General features: G+C 27.6%; 2 protein-coding genes and 1 long non-coding RNA gene across 18 annotated transcripts; 1 reads left to right on the top strand and 2 right to left on the bottom strand.

Annotated features, from left to right (window-relative positions):
- Positions 1-79: 79 nt before the first annotated feature.
- On the bottom strand, positions 80-8,034 carry Nsun5 (Nop2/Sun-like domain containing protein 5). 6 transcript variants are annotated; one of them, XM_083087102.1, is made up of 7 exons: positions 7,932-8,034; positions 7,070-7,164; positions 5,511-5,781; positions 2,645-2,901; positions 2,230-2,345; positions 1,503-1,675; positions 80-1,260 (listed from the first exon to the last, which is right to left on the bottom strand). In XM_083087102.1, exons 1-7 carry the CDS (start codon positions 7,972-7,974, stop codon positions 356-358), a joined length of 1,860 nt encoding a protein of 619 aa, XP_082943228.1. In that variant the 5' UTR covers positions 7,975-8,034; the 3' UTR covers positions 80-355. The 6 variants fall into 6 exon arrangements, with proteins under 6 accessions (XP_082943228.1, XP_082943230.1, XP_082943233.1 ...); XM_083087104.1 differs by lacking the exon at positions 7,932-8,034 and adding an exon at positions 7,306-7,364; XM_083087107.1 differs by lacking the exons at positions 5,511-5,781; positions 7,932-8,034 and adding exons at positions 5,300-5,458; positions 7,306-7,364.
- LOC145964397 (uncharacterized) lies at positions 7,810-19,366 on the top strand. 9 transcript variants are annotated; one of them, XM_083087087.1, is made up of 10 exons: positions 7,816-7,940; positions 8,644-8,749; positions 9,175-9,571; positions 10,839-11,112; positions 11,408-12,069; positions 12,717-13,268; positions 13,885-15,010; positions 15,508-15,907; positions 17,032-17,434; positions 17,924-19,366. In XM_083087087.1, exons 3-10 carry the CDS (start codon positions 9,230-9,232, stop codon positions 18,221-18,223), a joined length of 4,059 nt encoding a protein of 1,352 aa, XP_082943213.1. In that variant the 5' UTR covers positions 7,816-7,940; positions 8,644-8,749; positions 9,175-9,229; the 3' UTR covers positions 18,224-19,366. The 9 variants fall into 9 exon arrangements, with proteins under 9 accessions (XP_082943215.1, XP_082943213.1, XP_082943214.1 ...); XM_083087088.1 differs by lacking the exon at positions 7,816-7,940 and adding an exon at positions 7,984-8,069; XM_083087082.1 differs by lacking the exon at positions 7,816-7,940 and adding an exon at positions 8,080-8,241.
- On the bottom strand, positions 13,682-16,194 carry LOC145964401 (uncharacterized). 3 transcript variants are annotated; one of them, XR_014436450.1, is made up of 4 exons: positions 15,515-16,194; positions 14,472-15,075; positions 14,246-14,364; positions 13,682-14,176 (listed from the first exon to the last, which is right to left on the bottom strand). It is a non-coding gene; the product is annotated as an uncharacterized LOC145964401 (long non-coding RNA). The 3 variants fall into 3 exon arrangements; XR_014436449.1 differs by having other exon boundaries at positions 14,472-14,584; positions 15,515-16,180; XR_014436448.1 differs by having other exon boundaries at positions 14,472-14,584; positions 15,815-16,178.
- Positions 19,367-20,996: the final 1,630 nt, after the last annotated feature.

The following is a 20,996-nucleotide window of genomic DNA, read 5'->3' as shown; positions in this document are numbered from 1 at the left end:
CAAGTGTAAAAAAATAACATAATAAAGTAATAAAAAATATATCGAATAACATAGTAACATAATAAAAAATATGTTGAAATGTCTTTTTCCAAACATTTATTTTTTATTTGACAGCTTTTTATTTATTTTTTTTAAATTTAATTCTTTAATGTTTGTTTTCTTCCTATATTTGCTATTTTGCTATATTAATAAATTGTTTAATCATTGCTAATCATAATTTGTTACATTTTGATTCTTCTCTTTAACATCATTAATTTTTATTATTCTCTTATTTGCTTTTTGATATTTTTGCTTATTTTGCTCTACCTTCTTCTTCGTTCTTGGAGCATAGATTTTTATCAACTTTTAGATTTCCTTATCCTTCTTTTTCTTCTTCTGCAATTTTTAGGATTTCCTCATTTCTCTTTTTCTTTTTCTTCTTTGGTGGCTCAGTTTGGTTTTTTTTATTTAGCTTTCTTTTTTTAAAGTCACTAACATTTACCATTTCTTTATTTTTTTCTATAAAAGGTAGATTTTCACGTTTTGATCTTTTCTTTTCCCTTAACTTTTTCCGCTTCATATCTTCTGATATCTTCATCTGAATATCTTCAGGCCTGTTCAATGTTATTACTTCCTGATTCATATTTGATAAAAAGCAATTATCGATTTTTTTTACATCTTTTTTATTTCTTTTTGCTTTTACTTCATTTCCTACTTTGTTTTCTTGTGCAAATTCAATATTCTTTGATATCTTTATTTGTTCATCATTCATTGGGACTTTTTGCTCCTCCTTCTTCTCTCTTTTTTCTTGTTTTTGCTTGCATTCAATTTTCTTCACCATATCATTTTTTTTTATATCCAACTTTGCTATAGTAGAATTTATATTACCTCCTTTACGTTTGCATTCTGGCAGTGCCACATCGAAATTTCTATCAAATATCGCCACGAAAAAGCCATTGCAAAAATCAATATTGGGCTTTGAATACAAACATTTATCTCCACAATTGTATCTTTTGGAACTGAAATTTGTCCAATTATTTCCCAATAACTCTTTAGCTGGCACCAGGCAATAAGCATTGCCAATATCAGCGAGAACTTCGTCTATTACTTCTTCATTCTCCTCAGGATAAAGAGAACAGGTGCTATAGATTATTCTTTTTGCATTCGGAAAATTAAAGAGCGCATATCTAAGAAGGTAAACTTGGAATGAGTGTAGATTTTGCAGGCGCTTTGACAAAAGCTTATTGTTCGTATTGCATTGTTCTGGTCTATCCACAATACCTGTGAGAAAAATTATTTTATGTATATATTATGAAAATTTTTATTTATTTATAATATTTTATATTTTACAGTGTTAAATAAAATATATCCAAATGAATGATTATAATATCTGTAATAGGAATCTCTTTTTTACTAATCAAAATTAATTCTATTAATTAAAAAAAATCGGTATGTCTGTTTTCAAATTCTTTAATGAATTATTCCTTTATTGTTAATTTGAAAGATAGAATGTCGAGTTTTACCTGATCCAGAACAACTTGGATCGACCAGAATATATTCCACATGTGAATACTGCTTAGGATCGAGAGTTAGAGCATCTTGATTAAGAGGTTTCACACAGAAGGAATGACTTGTCTTTATCTGTTTGAATAAAGTTTCAAATCTTTTAGCATCGATTTCCACAGCATAAATCTGTCTGAAAAAAAAATTTTATGGACATTTAAAACATTTTTATGGACTTATCTTTCCAAAAATTTACAACAATTTTATTAAAGAAAAAAGAATGTGTTTGTAGATATGATATTGATCAAACATGATAAAAGATATAAAACTAATTATTTAATAAAATATTTTATGAGTAATTTCCAAATTTCTTATATATTAAAAATTTTCAATATCTCTTTATTATATTTCAATATTTTTTTATTATATATTAACAATTTTCAATATTCCTTTATTATAATATTTCAATATTTTTTTCAATAATTTTTATTATTTTATATTTTTAATGTTTCAATTTTTAATGTTAAATATCAGTAATTAAGTCTCAAATTAAAATTATGTGAATAAGTCCACTTAAAATTAAATAAAAAATTAGAATTTGTTATATGTTATATGGTATTTAAAAATAAAGAGATTTATAGTAGTTTTATTCTTGATGTACAATTTGATATAACAGATTCTATATGAAAACACACACACGCACGCACACGTATACACGCAGCACACACATATATACAAATTACATACCCATAATTTTGTAACTTTGCTGCTATATGAGTAGCTTTCATACCAGGTGCCGCGCACATATCTAGCACTATGGAACCACTAACTGGATTCAACAAGTGTGCCGGCAAACAACTAGCCTAAAAGAGATAAAAAAATTCAAAACTATATAATAAAAATAATAAATAAAAGTATTAATAATAATTTAAAAAAATTTATACATATATATGTATATATATATATATATATATATATATATATATATATATATATATATATATATACACATGCTAAATTAATATTAAATATATATAAAAATAAAAATTTCTCGATAAATACATTTAAAAATAATTGGATTAATTATTAATATATTTAATGGTATTAAATTAAAATAAGAATTTAAAAAAATATTTTTTTAAAAGTATCTTATCATTTATACTTTATCTTGGAGAATGATTTCGCCATTTTTATAACTGGCATGTTTGTGAAAGTATGTTGAGGATGGAAAAGCAAACACTTCCGGTATATGCAAATCTTGTATAAAATAAGGCTCCGATAATTGTGATAAGGACCGCAGATATGAGGAGTATGTTGTGCTCTTGGATAGTAATTTCCATCCTTCCTTTTGAAATAAAGAGATGGCTTTCTCAACTGATATTAAAAGAGTGTTGATACGAACGTATCGAGGTTTTCGCACTGTGGAAAAAAAACATTTCTTAATTTCCTATTTTTATTAGATTTCTGCATTATAATATATCTTATTATAATAAATAATTCATTTTTTATATGTATATATTATGGCTATAAACAATAAAGATGATTCCAAAGTTTATTGCAAAAAAAAAGAATTATGTATATCATTTTAATAATTGTATCATCTTTTTAATAATTGATAATCACATTATAATTTTTTGGGGATATAGAATATATGGATATATGTTGAATTCCTCGTTAATGTAATGGCAACGAATACATATATAGTAATAAAATTTTATTCTTCTACATTATCTTAGAATACAATCTGAGAAATATTGTATAGTAAATTATCGACAAGAACAAATAAGCAAAAAATTTTAAGTGCATTATTTTTTAAAACAGAAAGTTTTAGAAGAAAACTTCCTTTTCAAATTAAGAAAAAATATTAAAATTTATCAAACAAGAAGAGAGAGTTTCTGAAACATAATTGTACTAGAAGAGATTGTAAACAATGCATACATCTATACATTATTACAATTTGTACATTATAATATATACATTGATATTATATGTTCTACAGAGACTGTGAATGATCCATTTCTTTCATAAAATCCAATATTTTACTGCTGCATTACAGTTAAAATGAAATAAATATGATCAACATTTATTGAGAAAGATTAAAAAAATTAAGTGCAGAAAATGGACAAGAATCTTTTACTGTGCTTTAAATCTAATCACTTTACAATTACCTTTTTATTTAAAATTAAGACATATTTTGTAAGAGTAAGAAAAGAATAGGAAAAATATAATAAATTAATTTTTCGTTACATTATTATTTATTACCTTATTAATTATTGACATATATATATATATATATATATATATATATATATATATATATATATATATATATACACATACATACATATATAAGTGTCAATAATTATAAGTATTTAAAATAGTCTAAATTATATTCTATACATTTTTTAAATCAAATTTAAGAGAAATATTAAAGTATAAATATATATGTGTATATATATATATATATATATATATATATATATGTGTGTGTGTGTGTGTGTGTGTACACACACACACACACACACACACACACATATTTATACTTTAATATTTCTCTTAAATTTGATTAAAAAAATGTATAGAATATAATTTAGACTATTTTAAATACTTTTAATTACACATGTATATACACATATAAATATAATGTATTATATAATATATGCACATATTTATAATGTATTATACAAATATTTAAAATAATTTTTAATCTTAAAAAATTTTTTTAATTCTTTTTCTCTCTTTAAATATTTGGATGATTTTTTAAAAATGTTAATGAAATATATATGTGTAATGAAATATATATACATACAATCGTTTAAATTAATTAATTTATATTTATTTCTATATTTATCATATGCACTAAACAAATGTGTAGTTCTATTAATCAAGGTTAATAATCTGAAATTAAAAAATGTATATATTGCAAAAATAAACGTCTAATCTATACAATTTTTTACATCTTTAATGGAAAATAGTTAGGCGTTCTATGTTTCTGTATATGATAATTTACTCTATATTATATTATTATTATTTTGAGAATAACAAATTTTTAATGTAGCACTAAAAAGAACAAGCTTGAAACAAGAGATAATATTTATTTTTTTATATAAATCAACCATAACCAAAATAATTTCAACTGTTTTTATATAAATCAATAAATCTTTACAGTATTAGTATACACATATTACATATACCTTTCTAATGTTGACAAAGAAGAATTATGATTTACACTTTTAATATATATATTTAATGTGTTATTTTTGTTGTTTATAATATAAAATACTTTATTTCCTTTAATTATTAAGGTTTTTATATATAAGGTTTTTCCTATATTTCTATGATTAATTTTACACACGCACGCACGCACGCACACGCACACACGCACACACACACACATCAATTGTGCAATATTATGCACAAATATTTTTGCTTAACTAACAGAAAGTTTGCCTTTTTTAACATAATATGAAAAATTTCGAATAATCTCTAAAATTTTTGTCAAAAAGAAAGTTATTTTAATCTGCTTTCTTATTTAAACTATCTATAAACTCCACGTTATCTTCACTCTGTTCTTTCTCTTCAATTGATTCGTGCAAAGCCTGATAAGCATAACAAGAAATAATCAAATTTACTGTGATCACAGCAGCCAGCACAGAAACACAATTAGTCGTAAAAGTATCGGTTTGGAATTCTAATGTCATAAAATGTTGTATTCCAAAAAAGGCAACAAATGGTAAAGTAAACATGGCAATACTATACAGGAACAATGTTCCTACAACTTCCACCAGACTCATGGTACAATTATTCTTTTTATTACAAATCAAATCCTGATGAAAGGATCTTTGGTGATGGCACAAGTTTTTGATTCCAGCTCCTTTGTTTGATCTACTGGACAATATTCTGCAGTTGCGAATAATCAGGACCATGAAGAAAAAGATCTCTACTGCGCAATGATGATTCTTCAAAAATCAAATCTCTGAAAAAATGCAAGTATATCATGATTATTGGCAGTGAAATGATACAATTACCTTTTTGTTTATAAGAGATGGAAGTCTCTATGTAGTTGAGGTTTTTCAACTCTTCTTGCAACTTCTTCTCATAAGCTAACACAGCTAAAACTGGTTTGGAGTGGCTCTTTAAGCATTTTTTGCCCCATAGAAGCTCTGTTACAAGGACTCTAGCTAACCAGGGATCCAAACGTGGTTGCTCTGTGAGAATATGGGTCTTGTGGAAAAGTTGGTCTAAATGAGGCAGCATTCGCAAGGTATTCATCGAGAGACCGTATATACCAGATATGTTCTATATTGCAAAGGCAGAGCAGAGAAAGACACGTGTGAAATTTAAATTCTTCTTTTGTTAATTAAATATTATACAAGGTACCCTTATATAAGTAGTGTAATAAAAAAAAGAGATCACATGAAAATACATGTTTAAAATATGGAATAAAATATTTTTATATTCTTTTTGCAAAAAATGAGAATAATATAAAACAAAAATAATACATAACATATTCATGCTTTTTTTAAAATTTGAATAATCTTTAATGATTTATAGGCTACCACATTTGGCTCAATAGTAGTTATAAGTAATAGTAGTTATAAAGTAGAATTAAAAGAAAGCATATTTTATTTATATATAACAAAATAAATTAAAATAAATAAAGTTATTGAAATAACTGTAACAAACAATTAAAAATATTTATCAGTTGAGTTTACCTCACTATAAAAATATGTGGGGAGTTTATTTTATTTAAAATATATAATTTTAAGTAAAAAAAATTAATCTCTTTAAATCTTGAAAAAATAAATGTTGAAATAAATTATATTGTTATAGTCTTCTTTTTCTTTAAATGTATTTTTGTCTCCAAAAAAAGAAAAGAAAAAAAAGAATTCTATTAAACAGTGTTAAATATTTTATCGATGAGATATTTAGATATTTATATTAAGCTGTTCTTCATGTATACATACATATGCATATATGTATCTATCTATAGAGACATAAAGCATGATAATATTGTATCTATCTGTGCGACATAAAGCATGACAATTTGTTAATAAAAAATGTTTGCAATATACAAACGTAATTAGATTACACTAAAATGTACAAAAAGCATATTTTTTTCAATGTACTTATTCATCTGTATATGATTCTTTAATTCTTAATTAGTATTTATTCTTCCTTATATAAAGTAAAAAAAAATTTCAAGGACTGTGTTTAAAATTTTTTTTGCAATAAAGAAAATTTTAAACACTTAAAGTCCTTGAAATTTTTAATATGTTTATTTTTTTAATAAATTCTTTCTTCTCTCTCTCTCTCTCTCTCTCACACACACACACATAAAAGTATTAAAACAAAGACTTGTTAAAAAATTTTATACAATATATAGAATTAATAAAAATTAATGTAATAACATTATAGTAATATAATTTAAATATAGATGTAATTTTAAATATAGAGATCGGTATAATAAATATATTATAATCAATATATTATTACAAGTATTATTATATAGAATAATAAATATATTATAGTAAAATGATTGGTTTCTTTTATTTTTACGTTTTGTATAAAATCATTTTATACTTACGGGGTGATTCTTCTCGTAAATTAACGTCTTTGGGCTGGCACCATCTTCTCGCACGCGGCGTACAATATCGGCCGTGAATTTATAAATACGCGGGACTGCAACAGAATGTACGAATCCGTTCGACATGTTACAAATTGTTTAAAAATTATATTTTGTCGCGAACATGATATATAATTAATGAAATTAAATCGTTAAACATCGTTTTGAACAATTCATCGCACAAGTTAGGTTATTACATTAGATTATTCATGGGCGCATTCACACCTTGGCTGCGTTCCGATAGGGCTCGTTCCCACTGAGCGCGTCACGCGTCGCGTCACCAGCGTGAGCCAATCAAAACATCCCATTGTAATAACATGTTTTCCGTGTTATTACAATGGGATGTTTTGATTGGCTCACGCTGGTTGACGCGACGCGTGACGCGCTCAGTGGGAACGAGCCCATATTCACTGCCAGTACTGAGAATCTATAGTTTATGTCACGCATACTATAGATTTTCAGTACTGGCAGTGAATATCGGAACGCAGCCCTTGGCAGAAAAGCGGAAAGCCAATCATAACTCACGCTGATAATAAGCAGTGTGTAAGTGGTACATTAGAAGGACAAAAAGTAGAAATTGTGACTACCAGCGCGAGTTCCGATTGGCTTCTGCTTTTCTGCCGAGATGCGAATGCGCCCTTATAATTGCGTGCAATAGATGGAGCATTAGCTGTTGACATCGCCAAGAAGAAGGAGGAGGGGGGGGGGGGAAGAGTTCAGAGCTGATGTAAAAGTGCATGGGATGCATTGAAATGCAATCTCGTGCGGAATACCTGCGGATTTTATTCGGTTTCTTTCGGGTAGATTCGGTTCGGCGATATACCTGTGATTGGTGAGTAGTCCGAGTCGCGCCGCTCGATACACATCAAAGTTGTTAGTTTCCCTCCCTTATCATCGCAGAATAGGCTTCGTCTATATATTTTATATGTTTATAGTCCTTGGCGCTTATATTATTCCAAAGGTAAGGCTGCCATTTGTACGCGCCATCTGGCACTCGTGGCGACAAAGTATCGAATATATCGTGAATCCAGTTTCGTCGAGTTTCCTTTCGTCGAAGACTTTGTTATCGTTCTTATCGTGTTGAAGCGCTACGGATCTCGCGAACGCGTCTTCGGGGCTCGGGGTGTTCCGAGGTTGATATTCATTCTGCTTTGAAAATTAATTTCTTGCAAACCTAACCTCAATTCTTGATTTTCTACTCGATAATCTATTATTCTACGGAACACTAAATTGAACTTTTTATCGTATGAGGAATTGGTATTTTACCATAATATTCGACGCTATTAGACTTATTCTTTCGATAATACTCTATTTCTTTTTGAAACAAAAAAAGGAATTATTTTAATGGATATTTCTAAGAGTGGAGAGATTCTGTGCTGTGATTGGTTCACAAACACGTCTCAGTATACATTCAGAATTTGTAATTAAAACTTCCAATGGAATGTAAATCCTATTTAGAGTCTCTGATTTTTTGCACATATTTATTACACGATACTTTATTAACATTGATGTTGAAGATGAAGTGCTTTCTGTAGGTCTCAAGGTTGAAATATATCATAAATGAAAAGGTGACTGTAATAGAAACTATCAGAATGCATAGCGGCAGAACTGCAATCGACACTGAATTTTTCAGTAATTGAGGTATTTTATTCTGCCGTGAAGATTTTGTGCAATGATACATAGATATAAAATAAAATGTGTAATGAAATTATAAAGAGAAACTGTCAGTTCTGATATTATATATTTGCCACATAAATGTGTAAAGTGAATGTTTTGAACATGTATGATTTGATTAGATGTCTCACAATATTTTTATTTTGCCATTAGAATACAAATAGAAAACAAAGAAATAGTTGAAAAAATAGATGATTTAACTGTACGATACCAATAAATTAAGATTTTATGTCTAATATGTTTATCTTACATACATGTATATATATATATATATATATATATATATATATATATATATATATATTTTACATTTTTTCTTAAATCTTAATTATTATTGCAAGTGTTACAAGTGTCAAAGAGAAAAAATAATAAAGATGTTATATATTTTACAGCAAAAAATAGAAGATATCGGATTAAAATTTACCATATGCTGGAAAGCAAGTTTAGATGATTCTGAAGAAAATGCCAAACTCGGAAATCAATAAGCGTGATCATAATTATAGCGAATCGGAACCACCTCAGAATGTCAACAATTCCGATAGTAGCATTATCAGCAGGGAATCCAAAATGGCACCTATCATGGGCCAAATTAAGGATATCAATGAGCTGAAGAAGATTGCACCGCGCGTTCGACTACAAGATGCCAAGAGTTTGAATGAGTTGACGAGGATCTCGTCCTTAAGTAACAACAGCAATAAATCACAGCAGAGCAAGGTGTCCATTTCTGAGAGGACTCAGCAAGAATTAAAAAAATATTGCCGTACTTGTGCTGGTCTAAAATTACCCTTGGTATGTTTTTCTTAACAAACATTAAATAGCAGTTTTGTTATATGATTGTAGTTTTATATATATGAAAATATAAAATATAATTTAATGTAAAAAATATATTCGTCTCTAAATAAATAATAATGCAAAATACATAAAGAGGAATATATAAATTATAGTAACTAAGATAAATAAGTAGATACATAATAATGAATGAAAAGATTAATAACATATTTCGTGCTATATTGCACTGCATGTTTAAATCTGGTATACATAAAATTATATGAAATTATATAAAACCTATAATATAAACATGTTTGATCAATTAAATATCTAATAATATATGTATATTATCATATGTTATTCAGCAGAATATATATACTATTTACTTAGTTACTTACATTACTTCATTATCAAAATATTCACAATATGCCTGTAACTTACAAATAATTTTATGTATAATAATCCTTATATATGTTATGAAAGTTGACTAAATATGCTGTAAAATGAAAGAAAATTATAAATAATAATCATAAGCCATTAGTAATGGAGAAAAGTACTTTAGAAAAACAGAAGCTCAGAATATTGAATCTATTCTATTCTTTCAATAATCATGATTATCTATTATTTGAGGAAGGATTACTGTTAATAGTTATTACATAACAAAAAAAAATAATATACAACTTATTGTTATAAATTTTTCAAAGTGCTTAAAACATTAGGTTAATCATTTTACCATTTTACTTACCTATTTACTTAAGCCTATAAATTTACAGAAAACAAAAATGAGTATTTATGAGCATTAAATGAATCGTTTTTAATGAAGAATGAAATTATATTAGATCTTTGTGTATTAAATGTCGATAATTTCCAAAGAAATAATTTTTTTTAAATTCTAACTTCTTTTATAAATAGGAAAGAAATTGGAGAAACTTGTGAATGTTTATTTTTCTAAAAAAAATAAAAAAATAAAAAAAATTACTTTTTGCAATAATATAAATTATAAAGTTTATTTATGGATATTTTTCAAGTGAATGGTTATATAGAATTTTTTCCATATAAATCTATTTTTTTCATTATAAAGATAAAAAATGATGCAAGGGTAATATAATAATAATTACTGAGAAGTTCGTAATTTATTCTTTTTATTTATTATAAATAAGTACTGTAGCATAGTTCTTATAATAATCTGATTAACTTGAGATGAATATTTTTATTATTGATTGTTACTATGATGTACTATTATTACTACTTGTTATTACCATAATTGCTCCACTAATGTATGTTATAGGTGGATATCTTCAGTGAGAAGGGCATCAAATTGCGATTGAGCCAGCAAATCAAGCATTTAGAAGTGAATCCTTACGATAGCCTTTCTACTCAGATGTGCATGGATTGCATCTGCGATCTTAAAATGAGTTATAAATTCTTCATGCAGATCAAAAAGGCCGAGGTAAAACTCAAATCCATTCACATCAACTTGACAACCGATAACGTCGCAAAAAAAACGGAACCGATTAATGAGTCTTTGATAACAAAACAAACAAAGCAATCATCCTGTCGAGGTAATATCATCTTTGTATTTTTCATTCTTTTTACTCTTCTTTTTATTATATTTTTTTAACTTGTAGTAAATGTTTATATATTATATATAGAATTTTCTTTATTATTGATATGAGTGGCAGGGGAGAGGGGAGATAACTTTTGCATGTATAGACTATATGTAACAATATATAATTTATCAGTTTAATTTTATTGTAACTTGCAAATTTGACTTCTAAAACATATAATATTTTAATTATAATATTTTTAAAAAAAAGAAAACGTCTCGAAAGATGGAAAAAAAAATTCTTTTCTTAGAAACAAACCAAGAGCGCCAATCACTTTCCATAATCCAAGAAAATCCATCTTTATCATTAACAAAAGAACAAGAAAGTCAAATAATTACAAGAAATCAAGAAGACAACTCTGCTCCCAAAATATGTGCAATTTTTTCATTGAATAATGAGCCAAAGATGAAAGAGGAAGAAGAAGTGGCCCAAATGAGCGGTGGAATCTTTGAGGAAGTAGCAGAGGGGGAAGACGAAGAATCCATCGAGGAATTTGATCCCGAAGATCCGGCTTTCCAGGAAGATGAAGAAGAAGAAGAATTTTCAAGGTCTCCAGCTGCTGTTTATAAGTATGACATGTTGGCAAAATCTTATGTGAGAGTGGAAGGAGATGAGGAAATAGTCTCCATGAAATCTGGGATTTCCCAGACTTCAGAAGGTGAAGGAGAAAATCAAAAAGAGGGAATAAGACAACCAAATATCCTGAAAAGAAGATTGTTGATGTCAACAACAGCAACAAAAAGTTGGGAAAACGATGAGATACAAAATGAGGTGGAAAGTATTCCAAAGGAGTGCAAGGTGCAAAAGTTAGACCTAAATAATCCACTAAGTGTGAACAATACTTCACATGAGGATGGAATTATGTATGTGACTGTAAAGGGTTCCAAACCAAACGAGATTTTATTGGTGAAGGTGAGCGAATATGTAAGATAGTATCTTATAATAAGAAGACAAAGTAATGTGTGGATGTTTTAAATAAAATCTGTTTGTTTGTTTGTTGATGATTCAGTGTCAAATTGACTAAAATTCGATAAAATTTATTTGTTTAATTAGTATTAACTATTATTATTAATATTGTTTTAAAATTATTTTATCATATTTCGTTACTTATTCATTTTATTTAATTATCATTTATAAGGTATTTTATAACATATTTATTTATTTTGTATTCTTAAGAATATCATATTTATTATATTGTTAAGTATGTTTTTTCTCTTGTCCATTCTATTACTATTTTTTTTATTTTTGTATAATAATCATCTTTTTTATATTTCGGACTATATTGCGTTTTTTTATTTTATTCTACTTTTAGGTTTTTTATATCGTCGTTTTATCTACTCTTAATTTCTTCCTTTTATTTTATAACTTTGTTTAAAAACATTTTTTTTTTATATTTCTTGTCCTTTTATTTTCCCTTTATCACTTTTTTCCTCATTATTTCATTTTTTTTTTATTTATTTTAATTCATTTTTAAAATCCAAGAAATCTCATTTTATTCGCGTATGTCTGTAATTACATTATTGGCATAATTATATAATCTATTTTTCTGATATCTCTAGGTCAAGAAAATGGACAAACCTATGGATTCAAAACGTACAGCATCCTCTACCGATCTCAAACCTGTTGAGCGTTTTCTCAAACGCTATGAACCCCTGACATCGCGAGACTCTTCAGCTCGACGCCCTGATGCTCGCGAGCAAATAATTGAAGAACAAATTGAAGAATATAAAAAGAAACGTGAGAAAGTTCTCGGCAATCAATCAGCAAAAGCTTTTACTTTAAATGAAACGCAAAAGGAAGTAGAAGAAGAAAAAATTTGGGCCACATCAAGTCCCATAAAGATGGAAAAAGAAATAATAGTTTCAATAAAAGAAGATGAAGAGAAAGTGAAAGAAGAAGTGGAAGAAAGTGAAAAAGTCAATGAAAGTCAGGAGAAGATTAATGATAATATGAAAGAAGATATTTTAAAATTATCAAGAGAAAAACTGAAATGGGAAGAGACGAAGCAGAAAAAAGAAAGTCTGCAGAATCAGGAACCAGATGAGACATATATTGAAGGGAATTTGGAGAAGTTGATAAGAATCTTGGGAGAAAAGGAGAAGAATTTGCAGGTAACTTTTGTATAATCTTGATAGAATTCAATTTCCTGTGCTATAAAAGCGCAAGAGAATAAGCAATTCTTACAATTGTTAAACATGAGACTTAATAAAGTGTATTCCTTGCATGAGAGCTTGACTCTTATTAAAATTAATGCATGTGATAATTATTGTACTTGTATCTTTTTAAGTACAGATCTTTTAACTTGATGAAATAATTAATACTTTTAATATATATTTAGAGTAATATAAAATAATTCTAGAAAAATTAATTTTTTCTAAAATTTGTAAAAATTTTCGTGTAATTGTATCATTGAAAAGAAATATATAGATATTTTGCAAATTCCTCATTGCATCTACAGAACTAACATCAAAGGAAAAATTAAATATTGTTAAAACTTTTAATTTATTTCTTTATTATACTTTGATATTTTATTGCAAGAGAGACATACAAATGTGGCCTATTAGAATTGTGTGTGAGTTTGCAAATAAATTATTATTTATATTGATATATTATTTGCTTTTTTCTTTTTTATTTCTTGTTTTAATTTGTTATTTCTTTATTCCTATTTTTATTTTCTCTCTTATGATTATATTTGTTTCTTTATCCTCAATTTTTCTTTTATTTCAGGAATTCCAGGAATATTTGAAGCAGCGCAAGATTGTTCTTACTCGTCTTAAGGACGAGGACGTAATCTCTCTCTATGAAGAACGTTTTTCTATCACATTGAAATTACCTCCTAAACCTCTACCAGACCTTATAGATATTCAACCATCTGTTAATCTGCTTTCGATAGAACGTGATCTGGAATGCGATTACTGTCCGGAAATTTTTTCCAACCGTGATGTTCTTGAGGAACATCTTAAAATTCATGATTATCGCATTCTTCATTATTGCGACGATTGCGAGGAAGAATTTCCAACTAATAAAGCAAAGAGAAATCATAATGTCATTTGTCTAAGAAAGTTAATTTGCAAATATTGCGATCTACTTTTGGATTCCAGAGGAAAAAAGCGTCAGCATGAACAAAAACATATTGATGCTCTTTATGGCCAACTTTGCGAAGTTTGCGGAGAAAGATTCAAACATCAGGGTACTCTGGACCAGCACCTGAAAACACAACATACGATTTTAGAAAAAATTTATCAGTGTCCAAAATGTCCAAAAAAATTTGCTTTCAAGCAAAAATTAAGTTTTCACCTAAAATCGGTACATACAACTTTAAGGGCATATCTTTGTGAAGATTGTGGTGCAGATTTTAAAAATCCTGCGAGTTTAAGACATCATAGAATCAGAAAACATCAACCGGTTGGAAACAAGAGGGAATGTCCTGTTTGCAAAAAATTAGTGCCATTTTATAGTTTATCTAAACACATGCACACGCACAAAGCTTATAGTATTCAATGCCCGCATTGTGATAAGATGTTTAAAAATAGCTCGACCTTAAAGCAACACGTGAGAATTCACGAAGATCAAAGACAATATCGTTGTGACACTTGTGGAGTTGGATTTAATCGAAGGGATGGTTTGAGACTGCATATGAAAGTGCATGAGAAAACGGGTAGTAGAGGCTTAAAAGAATGTTCTTGCCAAGTTTGCGGGGAAAAATTCCCGAATCATTCGACTTTGGTGATTCATAGGAATAGAGTGCACAAGGATGGCAGGCAATATACGTGTCACATTTGTAATAGATCAATGATTTCGACGAGATCGCTCGAATGGCACATGTCACATATTCATAATGAATCAATGCCAGGTAACGTGTATTTTGATGTTGAAAATATATTAAGTTAAGGCATTTTTTATCTTCTATTTTTAAATCTGCTTGAACAAATATTAATAATTAAGTATAAATTCACTTAAATGCTAATTTAATATTTTCTAACTAAAGAACTTTTTTTAATCTCGAATCTAAAAGAAAAGTCTCCCTATTTGTTTAATAGAAAATATTTGTTAAAAAGATACATTGACAAAATATTTATCTCTCTAATATTGTAGCTCTTACATTAAGTATTTTATTATAATCTGTTTTCTTTTGTTACATTGACATATTAATAAAAAAAATTAAGAAAATATAATTTTATTTTAAATTATCTGGACATTGAGAGTATTTAATTGTTCTTCTTTGTTTATTCAATTAATAATTAATATATGTATAATAGTAATATGTGTGTGTGTGTGTGTGTGTGTGTGTGTGTGTGTGTGTGTGTGTAATCTCAATAATATAATATTTGTAGATAATTTTTCTTGTAGGTGTTACCCGCGATGAATCTGGTCCGCCAGAAAAAAAACGGGTTTCCTGTTACCACTGCAATAAGACTTTCAAAACGGAAATGATACTGCGTACACATATAAAAAACACTCATATGGAAAAGGATCCAATGAAATGTACTGACTGCGACGAGACTTTCACATCCGAAGTGCGTCTACGTCATCATATGATGATTGCGCACAATCGTCTCGAAGGCACTTTGGCGTGTCCCCACTGTCCGAAACGATTCGTGAACCAATTAAGGTTAAAAACTCACATGATTTCTCATTCTGAGGAAAGACCATATACCTGTGAGATTTGCGGTTTCAATTTGAAGACAAAGATCCAACTGATTAAACATCATCAAAATCGACACAGCGACGTAAGACCCTTGCAGTGCAGGTAAGTACATTATAATTTCAATAGAAATCAATAGAAATTAATTTCTTGCGCTATAGGCACGTGATAAAATTTAATCTTTTGAATGCAGAGCGCTCTAATATTAAGCGCTCAATAAGGAACGATGCGTAATCTGCGCCGCAATTATTGGAGACGGAAAGTTTATTATTGTTACATATAATAAGAAGTATAACCAAAAAGTTTGTGCAATTTAAAGGAAAGTCTATAAATTTTTTATGTTATAATATTATTGATAATATATAAAATATCTTAATGCGTTATGACGCGTAACTAACTTCAATCAATTGATATATGCTGATTTTATAATCACTTTGTTTTTGCATATTCAGCTATTTGAATAAACTTGTATCTCATTAAAAAAAGATTACAGATTGTACAGATTGTATTAATTTTTTAGAATTATATTGCTTTTTTAGATACTTTATCGTTTTAATTATTTTTTAGTTATTTAAGAAATATATATGTATTAAAATAACAAGCAAACACTGATAATTTTTATTTTTAGAGTATAATTTAAAGAATTCGTCAAACACATGTATGTGCCCCTAGTCTGTGCCAATAACCTTTTTCAAACACATATAGCAGTTAAAGGATTAAATATTAATTCAATCGTTTCCAATTTTCAAATTCTCTTGAATATAAAAGATTATATTGTAATGTAATGTAACAATATACTTGCGTGTAAAATGTATATTGTAGATTAAATTTTGCAGTTTCTTATAAGTTTCATAATTTAAGCTAATTTATTGTATTATAAGAATTTTTATATTCAAAAATTTTTTAAAATTCAATTTATGAAATTTATGAAATTTATAGAATTTAAATATTTTTTACATAATTTGCCGCATAAGAATAGTTTATCGCATTAATATATCTAAATAATTATTATTTTTGAAAAACAGAAATAAATATTTTTAAAGTAAATTAAGTAGACTGTGTGTGTATGTATGTGTGTGATTATTCTATTAATTAGTTTAATTAAAAAAACTCGGCTATCTATTAAAAACAACGCAATCGGTAGTATATAAGTAAATAATATTTATATTAGTATTATTCATTTATTATTGACTCACCATTTATATTTCGTCGTTTGTTCAATTTTTCAGATATTGTCCCTGGCGGTGTAAGCAGGTGAGTGCCCTCGTCTGCCATGAACGCACGCACACCAATGAACGTCCGTATTCGTGCAGTGTGTGCCGACAGCGCTTCAAATATCTCGGCGATAAAAATAAGCATGAGCGGCGTCATGAGAGTCTTGGTGGTTCGGGCTTTAAACGCATTGTACCCGGAAGGAATATTAAACCAAAAGTGCGTACCGATGATTCTTCTGGATCCGAGCAGGGCTCAATCAAGGATTCTGTAAATCAGCAAAACATTCAGATTGTTGATGAACAATACGGAGAGCAACAGGGAGAGCAATATGAACAGGAAGAACAGATTGTCAAATTCGAACGGGAACAGATTGTAAAGTTTGAGGATCCGGAAGAATACGAACAAGTATATGAGCAGGTGAGGAATTATTTGTTGTAACTTCATTTTTAGATTACTTTTTGAGTAAAGATGTTGAAAAAGCAGAAAATGCAGCTACAACGAACAGATACATACATACATACATACATATATATATATATATATATATATATATATATATATATATATATATGTGTATATATATATATATATGTATAAAATACAGAATAAACAACAAATCAATAGTGAATAGAAAAGAAATAAATGAGACATTAATGATTATATAATATTATATAATAAAACATTAATGTGCATAATAATAAATAAATAAAAACATTAATATATAAATAATAATAAATATATTTTTGTGAATAATAATTTTTATTGTGAATAATATATAATGAATATTATATAATTATATTAATGTGAATAATAATAAATAAATAAAAATAAGTGAATAGTGTATAATTCAATTACATTTTTTGCTACATTCTTTTTTTTATTATTTAGATATTATTATTTTTTTAGGAGTATGAAGAAACTTCGAGGGAGGCATCGGAAGCCACAGAGGTGATTATGAACATAGAGGATTCCAATGTGTACACAGAAGAAGTTACGGCTGACAATATGGAGTCTAGTTCTGAAATCATGACAGACGAAATTATGACGAATGATATCCTACAATCCGGTACCGCTGTAGTGCATTTACAACGGCAGGACGATACGGGAAAAATTCAAGTAATACCCGTGATGCTATCCTTGCCCGATCTGTCCGACACGAATGCTGAAGTCAATCTCGCAACTGCATCTATTGTGTATAACAATTAGATTTAATATTTTCGGATTATGGATCTTGTATGAATGTACTCACATAAAAGATCTCTGGGTCTTTAAGCCTTTAGATCTTATTTAGCCTCTTTAAGTGCCGAAAGATTGAAGTTTTAGTTTTTCGAATGTGATGGAATACATAAGAAATGATAGAAAAATATCAGGATTATTTTAATCTGAATTTCTGGGATTTATTTATCCAGGAGAAATCTGAAAGAAAATTTGAGAAATTCTCCAAGATTTAAAAACAGTATATTTTTCTTAGACTTTCTAAGATATTTTTTGGATTTAAGACAAGGTTTATTAGGCTCTGGATTTCTTTTAAAAGTTCTCCTAAGATATTAATTTTTAGGAAAAATTACAAAAAGAATCTTCAATTTTTATATCCAGTGATCCCATCAAAATCTATAGGATACAACAGGACTTTGTATTCTCATTCAAACATTTCTCATAATAAGAATAATGTCAGAGCAACTAACAATGAACTTATGTCAAAAGAAACAAAAAATTGAAGAAATCAGTTTAAGATTCTATTTTTTACTACTAAAAATTGATTGATTTTGACATATATTGTCAAAAATATTCACATAATTCCTCACTTCTTAATATATGATGGATAGGTGAGAAACCAGGAGTTCTAGAAAGAAAGTTGTAAGAAAATTGCAAGAAAAATATAAGATTTTTTAAGATTGAAGATTATAAAATGTAAAGAAAAAAGAGACAGAAACTCGGTAAAAATAAAGTTTAAAAAATTGATGATTATAAAGTGCAAAGAGGAAAGGAGACTCTTAAAAATATGCCACAAAAAACTTGACACATAAAAGAAAATAATTGCAAGAAGTTGTACAAAAAAAATATATGAGACTTGAAGATTGAAAGTTGATCAGAAGACGAGACAAAGATTATAATTATAAACATTAAAGACTATAAGATGCGAAAAAGAAAAAAATGGTAATTAAAAAACAATTAGTTTGTAGAATAGCACAGTATGTAAACTATTTTGTATAAATCATGTGAGAAAATATAATGTATTTGTGCATTTGTACGTGCGTGTATGTATGCGCACGTGCGTATGTGTGTATGTGTATGTCGGAGGCCATGTATGCGTGTTATATATTAAATAAGTCATTCTGTATCACATTATCTTTGTATCATTCTTTGTGAACAAAATATGTTGCACATTTCTCCTTAATAATCTATCAGTCTGTCCTTTTTATCTGCATTTTTTTCAATTTTTGTCCTTTTAGAATGAAAGAGTATTATTAAGGGTATTATCTCATATAAAGGGTATTATCTTATATATAGGATATTAGATATCTCAAGGATATTATAATCACATTATCATTATTTTAATTTTTACTGATCAAATCTATATCTCAGGTTCTGAATTCAATTGGACACATGCAAGCAAAATTATTTTATTATTATTACTATTATTATTATTATTGTTACTATTATTATACACTTTTTCTTATTTTCCTCTTTTTTTCTATGCTAAGTGTATACTTATTTCACTTCAGGAATAAAAAAAAAATGAAGAAAAATACAATTAAAGGGACTTGTATACATATAGTTATAAAAGTCCTTATCCATTGAATAGACTATTTCTTCAAACTATAGTTAGTTTTCCCTAAAATATAAATATTAAATATATTTACCCATCTTTAAGTACAGAAAATATAAGTAGAAAACTATAGTTTTAATAATAGGATCAATATATTTTAACGTTAGATTTTTCTTTCTTTTTCCTCGTTTTTTTCTTTCCTCCTCAGTTCCACCCATCTCAAAATTTGGAGCTTTTTTGTGGGATACTTTTCTTTTAAAATCTAACAATAGCAGTTAGAAGGGAACAGACTTTATATACTCTTTTCAGTACATTATTGATACTTACATTTTACAGATATTATAATTCAGATGACTAACTAAGCTGGATTATATACATATTACGCCTTAAATAAGATATGACACAAGTTAAGAAAATGATGATGAACTGATTTTTTATATTAAATTCAAATTAATCTGTTCTTTTGCATGCTATTATAATTATTTGTATATTCATTCATATGCTTATATATATTCGAATACATATATTTATAAGATATATCGAAATTTCATTTTTTTTTATTTTAAGGAAAAGGGAGAAAGAAATATATTACAGATTAATAACTATAACCCGTCATAACAAATGTAAGATTTATCACTCGTTATATAAATGTAGGATATATGGGGATTAAATTTCCCTAATAATAGAAGGCACAAAATTTGCAGTTTCGCTAATCTATACTGACGAACATGAATTATATTAATTAGACTTATATTGAATAAAAAAATTTAACATTTAAAATAGTGAATTTATTGTAAGAAAAACAGTTTTTATAGTACTTATAGCAACTTTATCTAGATAACTGCATTTTTATCATCGCTGCCGCACCTACGTCTTCGATAAATTTAAATTGAACAAAATGTGTTTTAAACAGAATATAAAAAAATGAGACAAAAGAATTAGTTGCTTCATATTTTTAATAAATAAAATTTTATGTATGTATGTATGTGTGTGTGTTTGCGCGTACGCCTGCGCACATATAGTGTGTGTTTGCGTGTACGCCTCCGCACATATAGTGTGTGTTTGCGCGTACGCCTGCGCTAGCGCACGTGTGTGTATGTGTGCGCATGCGCGTGCGTTTAATACACGTTGCTTTTTATTTTTGATGTCTTCATATGCTTTTCAAAAGATCCAATATATAATGTGTATGTGTGTGTATATAATGTTATA

The sequence above is a fragment of the Camponotus vicinus genome, unplaced genomic scaffold, assembly GCF_025532165.1.
Source record: "Camponotus vicinus isolate PSW18456_S1 unplaced genomic scaffold, iyCamVici1.0 SCAF_13, whole genome shotgun sequence".
NCBI classification, from domain to species: Eukaryota; Metazoa; Arthropoda; class Insecta; order Hymenoptera; family Formicidae; genus Camponotus; species Camponotus vicinus.
Note: the sequence above shows the minus strand (reverse complement) of the source record. Positions and strands in the feature narration are given on the sequence as shown.

What these genes read in the sequence shown, in the direction of transcription:
- Nsun5 (XM_083087102.1), bottom strand. Translation starts at nt 7,974, where the DNA reads ATGTGTATCGAGCGGCGCGACTCGGACTACTCACCAATCACAG. An exon ending in GGACTACTCACCAATCACAG is followed by an intron (nt 7,165 to 7,931) that starts GTATATCGCCGA and finishes ATTCTGTTGCAG; the next exon opens with TCCCGCGTATTTATAAATTC. An exon ending in TTTACGAGAAGAATCACCCC is followed by an intron (nt 5,782 to 7,069) that starts GTAAGTATAAAA and finishes TTTGCAATATAG; the next exon opens with AACATATCTGGTATATACGG.
- LOC145964397 (XM_083087089.1), top strand. Translation starts at nt 9,230, where the DNA reads ATGATTCTGAAGAAAATGCCAAACTCGGAAATCAATAAGCGTGATCAT. An exon ending in ACGAGATTTTATTGGTGAAG is followed by an intron (nt 12,070 to 12,716) that starts GTGAGCGAATAT and finishes TGATATCTCTAG; the next exon opens with GTCAAGAAAATGGACAAACC. An exon ending in AAAAGGAGAAGAATTTGCAG is followed by an intron (nt 13,269 to 13,884) that starts GTAACTTTTGTA and finishes CTTTTATTTCAG; the next exon opens with GAATTCCAGGAATATTTGAA.